Below are 9,301 nucleotides of genomic sequence, written 5' to 3' on the forward strand. Positions count from 1 at the left end.
TGAGCTTTGTGGCAGCCTCAGTGGCTCTGTTGCGGGGTGTGGCAGCAGAGGATATCTGCTCAGCTGCCTCTTGGGCGTCCATGTCTACCTTCGCTAAGGCCTATCTCCTCGACGTAACGGCGGGTTCAGTAGCTCATACTGTTTTGAGCGCTGCTGTGCCCCCCTCAGGGCCCACGGCTCAAGTGGGTTTGGACCCTGGGCCAGCGGGGCCCTAGCGATGCTGCTCCAGGAGCGGCGTCCAGCTGGGGGTACATTTATCCCGTCAGGCTTCGCCTTTTGGGTAAACCAATAGCGAAGCCGTTGGAGGGCGGAGCACCAATGACGTAGAACCCCTGAGTTATCTATCATAACCTCAGGTTCTACGAGTTGGTGCGAAGCCCTCCAACCTCGTCGCCCAGCGGCCGCCCTTCTCGCTGAGTTTTCAGTTGGAGAAAGTGCGGCGGGTGCTTCCCGCCTTTATAGGAAGTGGACTGCCCCCTGCTGGGTGGCGAGCTCATTAAGCTTTCTCAGAGACGAGGCGGTGCCTCGGGGTAAACCAATAGCGAAGCCGTTGGAGGGCTTCGCACCAACTCGTAGAACCTGAGGTTATGATAGATAACTCAGGGGTTTTTGTCTCTCTACAAATACACGCCATTTTCAACAAATTTACCTTTTTTAATTGTTTATTTGTGTATATTATAATTGTATATATTATAAGTCTAGATTTTGTCATGTACACGAAATGAAAATATATAATTACATTTTAAACATATTTTAATCATATAATAATTCAACTTTTAGATCAAATTCATCCATCATTGAAGTAGTAATTTTCTAGTTTAGTTAGAAATAGTATAATCTTTTAGAAAATGAACCCGATTGTCTTTATCCAAGTTTCTTATATAATCATGTAAATGTCAGTAAATACCATGTTTTCTTCCCTCTCTTGTGTTTTTAATACCTGGTACAACTAAAGGTGCATTTGTTTGGACAAATATAATACCACGAGTCGACTCAGGTCCGAGCGGCTCATTTCCACTTCCTGTTTTACTGTCATCAGCGTCTTCAGCCAAATTCTCTTACGCCTCTCTGCTGACTCATGAGTTTCTCTTGTCAGACCACATCCTTCGCATGTTTAAGAACAACATGATGATGAGGATGATGATGATGATGAAGATGATGATGATGATGATGATGATGATGATGATGATGATGATGATGATGATGATGATGATGATGATAATGAGGATGATGATGATGATGATGATGATGATGATGATGATGATGATGACGGTGATGATGATGATGATGATGATGATGATGATGATGACGGTGATGATGATGATGATGATGATGATGATAATGAGGATGATGATGATGATGATGATGATAATGAGGATGATGATGATGATGATGATGATGATGAAGATGATGATGATGATGATGATAATGATAATGAGGATGATGATGATGATGATGATGATGATGATGATGATGATGATGATGATGATGATGATGATGATGGTGATTATGATGATGATGATGATGATAATGAGGATGATGATGATGATGATGATGATGATGATGATGATGATGATGATGATGATGATGATGATGATGATAATGATGATGACGGTGATGATGATGATGATGATGATGATGATGATGATGATGATGATGAGGATGATGATGATGATGATGATGATGATGGTGATTATGATGATGATGATGATGATAATGAGGATGATGATGATGATGATGATGATGATGATGACGGTGATGATGATGATGATGATGATGATGATGATGATGATGAGGATGATGATGATGATGATGATGATGATGGTGATTATGATGATGATGATGATGATAATGAGGATGATGATGATGATGATGATGATGATGATGAGGATGATGATGTTGATGATGATGATGATGATGATGATGATGATGATGATGATGATGATGATAATGATGATGACGGTGATGATGATGATGATGATGATGATGATGATGATGATGATGATGATGATGATGATGATGATGATGATGATGATGATGATGATGGTGATGGTGATGATGATGATGATGAACCACAAGCCTTCACAACGGAGCTTCCATCCATCACCTACGTGACTCAGAGCTCGCTTTACTGAGAAACTTCTGCTGCTGAACGTCATCTGCGTTCACCTCAGCCGTCTTCAGCCAAATTCTCTCACGCCTCTCTGCTGACTCATGAGTTTCTCTTGTCAGACCACATCCTTCACATGTTTAAGAACAACGGTGGGTTTCAGTGTCTTTCACAGCAAGAAGAGCATGTTGTTCTCCACCGGTGCTCTCCTCTCTTGTGTCCTGGTCTTCAGTGAGTGAGACTCCTTCAGATGTCGAGGGTGAGACATTCCAATCTTTTCCTTCCCTTCAGGTCATGCAGCTGAAATCATCGGAGGGAAAGAAGCGACACGTCACTCGCTCCCCTTCATCGCTCTGCTGGAGGACCACGGACCAACATGTGGAGGAACGCTCATCAACTCAAAATGGGTTTTGACTGCAGCTCACTGTGCTGGGTGAGATGAACATTTAATACTGGATAGAACTTGTTAAAAAAACAACATGTTAAGATCCTTTTTTTTCTCAGAAAAGAAAGTTTTCCTTGTGTCTATCTGTGATCAAATGTTTGAATAAAATGATTATTTTCAGTGTTAAAAAAGTCACTCTGGGACTTCACTCCATCAAGTCAGAGAAGCAGGAGAAGAACTTCAGGCAGGTCCGGAAAGTTTCCCGCCAGGAGATTCACCCCTGCTACAACCAAGAAACCAAAGTCAACGACCTCATGTTGCTGAAGGTAAGAAAAGTTTAAATGAAAGCAGAACCACAGAATAAAAGGTATAATATTATATATATTATATTAAATTACCCCCAACATGGTCTGAGTACTAATACTTTGGATTTCCCTGTACGTTTGTATTCTCTGTTAACAAACATTCAATTCTTCAAGTTTTTCTGGGGGTAAAAAAAAAACAAACTTGGTTCTACGAGTTCAAGCAACCTATAGCGTCAGCCTGTAGGGGGCAGAGCTCGAAGAGGTAGAACACTATACGATACATTTTTAATACATTTATTTTGCTGTCCTTGTTTTTTTTTTCTTTTTTAAACTTGACTTTCAGAATTTAAACTAGAAGGAACTAGAAGTTAAATGAATTCAGCAGGAGGTCATTCACACTAAGTCTGGTTCTGCTTGAAGTTTCTGCCTGTTAAAAGGAAGCTTTTCTTCACCACTTAAGAAAACGCTCGGGACCTGTTTTCCTCTATTATTAGCTGTTATTTAAACTATGATGAGATTAGTCCTTGCAAATAAAATGTACTTACATCCTTGCATTTTTGAATAAAAATGTAATTTAATTTAGTTTAACAAGAAACCAGACCCTTCACAATGTATGGTAAGTTCAGGGCCAGCGATATTATGTCGTCCAACAATCTATTTTGTCTTCAATCAGCGTTGAAAGATTCATTTTTGGTTCTTATTTTCTACATTTTGGCCTCTTGCTTGATAGGGTTTGACACCCTTGTGGTACAAACGTGTATTACAGTCTCCTACGTCCAAATGATTTAGGTTTATTTTCCTGTTTAGGTTTTTAGTTCACGATTATCACTAATGTTGCATCAATATCTTTAGAGTTAAAGATTTAAAAATATATATATTTCTCAGCTCAACAAAGCAGTGAAGAAGACGAAGTGGGTGAGTTGGCTCACTTTGGGAAAAACCACCAGAGACCCTGAAGCCGGCGCCAAATGCCTGGTGGCTGGTTGGGGAAAAACCAGCAATACGGTCTCAAGAGGCTCTGACGTGCTGATGTCCACCAACGTGACAGTGATCGACAGGAAGACGTGCGACTCTCAAGAGTATTACAACCGTCACCCAGTGATAAACAGTGACATGATCTGTGCCGGCTCTGTTGGAAAGGAGCGTCACGACACATGTAGCGTAAGTTGAGATGATTGAAGCAGTTTTTTCTGAACCGTCGCCGATTTTAACTCCAGGTTTGTTCCCCACGCAGGGCGACTCTGGCGGGCCACTGTTGTGCAACAACGCTCTGGTCGGTGTCACTTCTTTTGGAGAGAAATGTGGCGTCTTGAAGAGACCAGGAGTTTATAGTTTTCTCTCCAAGAAGCAACTTGTATGGATCATGAAGACGACAAAGAAATAAATTGTGACAATTTACACACAATTGCGTTGCTGTCTATGAATTACTCCAAACAATGACCCCTTGACCTTTTTCTCTTTTCACCATCAAAATTAACACCTTTTTTCCCCTAAACATTTGACATCTGTAACAATCTGTAAAAGTTGATTTTTTTTTTTTTTTTAATTACAATTAAAAATGTATAAAAAATGTATTTCATATTTTGTGAGAGTCTTCATTCTTAACCCTTGTCTTAACTCAGGGTCAAGTTGACCCGAAGAACATATTGGTTTTTGGACCTTTGGTTCACCTTGATCTTGAGATAACATAAGGGTTAAGAATGAAGACTCTCACAAAATATTAAATACATTTTTTATACATTTTTAATTATAATTTTTTAAAAATAAAATCAACTTTTAAAAGTTACAGATGTCAAATGTTTAGGGTAAAAAAAGGCTTTAATTTTGAACACCTTTTTTTTTTACTTTTTTCAATTACGTTTCAGTTTTCTTGTCTTTTTTGCCTCTCCTGTTTGGATTTGTAACTTTTTCATAGCAAAACTTCAGTTGATGTTCCTCCTCACTGACGTCACTTTGTTTATATTTACACACAAGTGTAAAAGTGTGTTTGTGAGGAAAGGAAACGTTCTAAAAACCAGTGTGATTATGATCTTTTCGACGTCAACATTTCACCAGCTAACTTCATCCCTGCAGGTTCTGGAACATGAAACTGAGAACTGATCCAATGTTCCCTCCTCATGCATCCCACCTCTCGGGGTGGGACGCCCTGGCACACCCAGTCCGGCCGACTCGGGCTTCTCTACGCCTTCCCACAACAACTCCCCTTCTTCCCGTTTCTCCGGAGGGTGAGGCTCCAGGTTCTGGGACTGATCTTGGTGGTAGGTTCCCCTACTGAAAGCACACGTCCCTTGGGACCTTCGTCGTCCTTCACACTGATCGGTTATGGGGTGAGCACCTTGGAGAGCCCACCAGCCCCGTCCAACCAGCAGACAGTAAGCGTCAAAACTAGAGCATGTTTTCACACGAGGCTGGGCAGACCTTTCCCCCGGAGTCTTGCCCCATAGCTGAGGTTCTGCTCTTCCTGCAGACCAGGATGGACGCACACTTCAGCTTCAGCCATCGCAGCCTTTCCACCGGGGTTTCGGCCGTTTCTCAGTTCCGAGCCACCCTCTGGTGAAGCGTTTTCTACGTGCAGAGCATGGAGTCTCCAGGCCACCATCGAGACGCCATATGCCGCCGCATTGGGATCTCGGGTTTGTGCTCCGGGGGGCGCTCACGGGACCTTTTATATGAACCACGAGACCAGGCCCCGCTGGACAAGCTGTCCTACAAGGTGGCGCTGCTTCTAGCTTTGGTGATGGGTGGTGGCCATTTCATTTTGGTGTTGAAGAGTCATCTGTTACACTCCGGTTCAACGCCGCCTTCTGTCCGAAGGTTCTGACCTCTTTTTATCCACCCCCCCCCCCACTTTAACGCAGAACAAGCGCGTCCTTCACCTTCTGTGTCCATTACGAGCGCTCGCTTGCTACTTGAGGAGGGTAAAGGAAGTCAGAAAGACAACCGGTAAAGGGCGTTAGAACATCTTTTCATCTCACTCATATTCTTGAGAAACTGAGATTGTCAGGGTCTGAAACATCCTGCCAACATGAGTCAAACTGAGATTTTCAGATACAAAACACAGAGCTCGATTTAAAAACCCCAAGTGATATGTATTTTATAACTGGGTGCCACGAATGCGCCCTCTACACATGTGGCCCAGCAGACAGCCTCCCTGAGCTCGAATACCGGCTTGCTAAAGGAAAACAGGGCCTGTTATAGAGGTCACCTACTGCCCCTTGCTGGGTGGCGAGTGCATCTTTTTATTTTCTTCAGCGACAACCTCGAGAGGTAACAGCCGGTAGAGGGCGTCGCATGCATTCGTGGAACCCAGTTATAGAATAGATATCTCTTGGGGTTTTAAATCGAGCTCTGTGTTCTGTGTCTGAAAATGTCATTTTGACTCATCAAAGTCATGTTTCAGAACCTGACAAACCTTAGTTTCTCAAGAATATGACTGAGATGAAATGATGTTCTCAGATAATGAAACTTTTAAAGTGATCATTTATTATTTCTCATTCTGAAAGTTAAAATCTGTAACGTCTAACTTTCCTTTTATAGTATGAAGTTTTGTTGAGAATTAATCGTGTTTTTTTTTTATCTATTTTCTATTAACTTTTTGATAAAATTCAAACTTTTCTTTGTGAATGCATTGGTAGTTTCAAATAATCAAAATAAAATCAAAATTTTCGAATATAAAACTATATAAATAAATGTTCTAGATGTGACACTTATTTAATGCATAGAATTTCCAAATTCTTAGACTATTATACTAACCTTTATATGACTTTATAAAATGTATATTTTATTGTTTTAATTGTACTGTAATTCGAATATAAAGCTATATGTTGAACGAAAATACTATTCAAATGTTTTAATTAAATGATTAATAAGAATTAATTAAATGAACAAATAATAATAACCTAAACCTTTCAGTATACAAATAATTTAATTAAATTATTAAATAAAAACTAATTCAACCTTTTAATATACAAATGATTCAATTAATTTATTAAACAAAAACGAATTCAACCTTTTAATATACAAATAATTGAATTAAATTATTTTTAAAAAACGAATTCAACCTTTAAATAAATAAATTATTAAACTAAATTATTAAATACAAACTAATTCAACCTTTAAATATACAAATGATTAAATTCAATTATTAAATAAAAACTAATTCAACCTTTAAATGTACAAATTATTCAATACAATTATCTAATAACAACTAATTCAACCTTTAAATATACAAATGATTGAATTAAGTTATTTAATAAAAATTAATTCAACATTTAAATATACAAATGATTGAATTAAATTATTTAACAACAACTAATTCAACCTTTAAATATACAAATGATTGAATTAAGTTATTTTAAAAAAAATAATTCAACCTTTAAATATACAAATGATTGAATTAAATTATTTAACAACAACTAATTCAACCTTTAAATATACAAATGATTGAATTAAGTTATTTAAAAAAAAAAAATTCAACCTTTTAATATACAAATGATTGAATTAAATGATTTAACAAAAACTAATTCAACCTTTAAATATACAAATGATTGAATAAAATTATTTAACAACAACTAATTCAACCTTTAAATATACAAATGATTGAATTAAATTATTTAATAAAAACTAATTCAAACTCAATATATACAAATGATTGAATCAAAGTGCTCAAGTTGTGATGAAAAAGACACTGATGCTCGTCAGTGTGAATTTATTAACTGTGTGTTCAAGAGTTGGTCGTCTCTCTGATCCACTTGAGTCGTTTGTTGGTGAGGTACATGAACACGGAGGGTTTGTCAGGGGCCCCAAAAGAGGTGACCCCGACCAGAGCCTCGTCGCACACCAGCGGACCTCCAGAGTCGCCCTGCAGGGAACAAACGCTTGTGAAGCTCAGGGCAGCAACGAGCAGCGAAGGCGACTCACCTTCCAAGGACTCTGCAGGACGTCGCCCGGATGTGACCCGGCACAGAGCGTGCCTTGGGGGATAAAGGGCCTGTTGTTGTAGACCTGATTGCAGGTCTTCCGGAGGAACACGGTCAGCGAGGTGGCCCTCAGCATCGGAGAACCCACCTCGGCTTGATAGCAGGCTCTTCCCCAACCGGCCGTCATGCACTCGCTGCAGGTCACGGGCTTGACCATGGCTTCCTCCAAATCGAACCACTCAACCGCCCTGGTCCTCCTCACTGGTCTGTCCAGCTGCAAGAAACATCAACAAGTGTTTTTCATGAGGAAGATGAAGATTTCTAAAACTTTTAATTCTCCGGTAAATTCTTGAACTTTTTTGGTGGGTGTTTGGGGGGATATCCTGCTGTGCATTTTTTCTAGTTAACTCAGTTTTTAGGTTTATGAAAGCAATTAAATATTAGGTGCATTTTTTTTAAATGCCAAAGTTGTTTTTAAATACTTTAAAAAATAGATTTTTTTAGGATGTTAAAATTTTAAAAATTGAATCATGGCAGTAAAATTGTGAAATTTAACAGCTTTTTCCTGTGCGTTTATAATAATCTAGGGTTTTTATAAAAATTAACTTCATTTCTTCAAGGTCATTCTCAACCTTGTTTTTTCTGTTTGTATATTCATAAGGTAATTATACATGAGGTGCCATTTTTTATATGTCAATTTTTTTTTTAAATGATAATAATATTAATAATAACTAATAATTAATTTAATTTCCTGCTGTGCATTAATATCTTTCTGTAAATTGTCAAGTTGTCTGTAAAGTTTTTGAACTCCAAAATTTGTAATTTGTTCATTCTCAACGTTTTTATATTTATGAGGTACCATTTTTCAATATGTCAAAATATTTAATTTAGTTTCCAATCGATGCATTTATAGTCATTTGGGTTTGGTTTTTTTTTTTTACCAGTAATTTAGTAATTTTTTAAGTGGATTATTTAATAAATAAAATAAAAACGTTTATTTTACTGCACTTTTTGTGTAGTTCAGTCATACCTGGGTTTCTCGGTGAAACAGGGTGCATTTGTCCGATGTCAGAAAACATATTTCTAAAAAGTAAAAACGTAAAATAAACTTAATATATAAACTAAATTAACCAAAATATTACCCAATAAAAATCAAACAAAACTAGCGGTTTTTTGAAATGGAACAATGATAGTAAAAGTAAAGTAAAAAAAAAAAGAAAAGAGAAATATTTCTAGAACATATGGAAAATAACGTTTGAAATAAATAGTTCACGTAGATTTTCAGCCTGGAAGTTACTTGTCGCTCAAACCTTTATGTGTACTTTCATGTTCCCTGTGGTCGTCTCACCTCCAGCAACATGAGGTCGTTGAGCAAAAAATCCTCGTCGTAACAGGGGTGAGGAACCCAGCGGGTCACGTTTCTGTACTGCCTGGACTTCTTCTCCTCGTCCGCGCTCCTGATAGAGTGACCCCCCAAAATCACCTGTTTAATGCTGCCAGAACAAAAGTTTACAAAAGAATTAATGTAATGAAAAAACCTAACAAGTGTTTGACTGTTTTTTAAATAACTGCACAAATATCT

At 38.1% G+C, this 9,301-nt stretch overlaps 2 protein-coding genes across 2 annotated transcripts in view; one reads left to right on the forward strand and one right to left on the reverse strand.

The window, feature by feature from the left end:
• The first annotated feature begins 2,290 nt into the window (after nt 1-2,290).
• On the forward strand, nt 2,291-4,205 carry LOC148087517 (granzyme A-like). Its single transcript, XM_087789112.1, has 5 exons — nt 2,291-2,341; nt 2,402-2,543; nt 2,677-2,821; nt 3,686-3,961; nt 4,035-4,205. The coding sequence occupies exons 1-5, from the start codon at nt 2,296-2,298 to the stop codon at nt 4,182-4,184; spliced, it is 759 nt and encodes a 252-aa protein (XP_087645238.1). The 5' UTR covers nt 2,291-2,295; the 3' UTR covers nt 4,185-4,205.
• Nucleotides 4,206-7,499: 3,294 nt separating this feature from the next.
• Nucleotides 7,500-9,301, reverse strand: part of LOC148087518 (granzyme A-like) — a 2,493-nt gene continuing 691 nt past the window's right edge. Inside the window, exons 3-5 of the mRNA XM_087789074.1 lie at nt 9,068-9,212; nt 7,721-7,993; nt 7,500-7,661 (exon numbers count right to left, since the gene is read on the reverse strand). Of these exons, the coding sequence (XP_087645200.1) occupies nt 7,524-7,661; nt 7,721-7,993; nt 9,068-9,212 (556 nt within the window). The 3' untranslated portion in view covers nt 7,500-7,523. The remainder of the gene's footprint in view (nt 7,662-7,720; nt 7,994-9,067; nt 9,213-9,301) is intronic.

This window comes from Callionymus lyra, chromosome 1 (assembly GCF_982586985.1).
Source record: "Callionymus lyra chromosome 1, fCalLyr1.hap1.1, whole genome shotgun sequence".
NCBI classification, from domain to species: Eukaryota; Metazoa; Chordata; class Actinopteri; order Syngnathiformes; family Callionymidae; genus Callionymus; species Callionymus lyra.

Excerpts from the sequence above, each read along its gene's own strand:
- LOC148087517 (XM_087789112.1), top strand. The coding sequence starts at position 2,296 with ATGTTGTTCTCCACCGGTGCTCTCCTCTCTTGTGTCCTGGTCTTCA. Across the intron at positions 2,822-3,685 it reads ACGACCTCATGTTGCTGAAG|CTCAACAAAGCAGTGAAGAA; the intron begins GTAAGAAAAGTT and ends TATATTTCTCAG. Across the intron at positions 3,962-4,034 it reads AGCGTCACGACACATGTAGC|GGCGACTCTGGCGGGCCACT; the intron begins GTAAGTTGAGAT and ends TTCCCCACGCAG.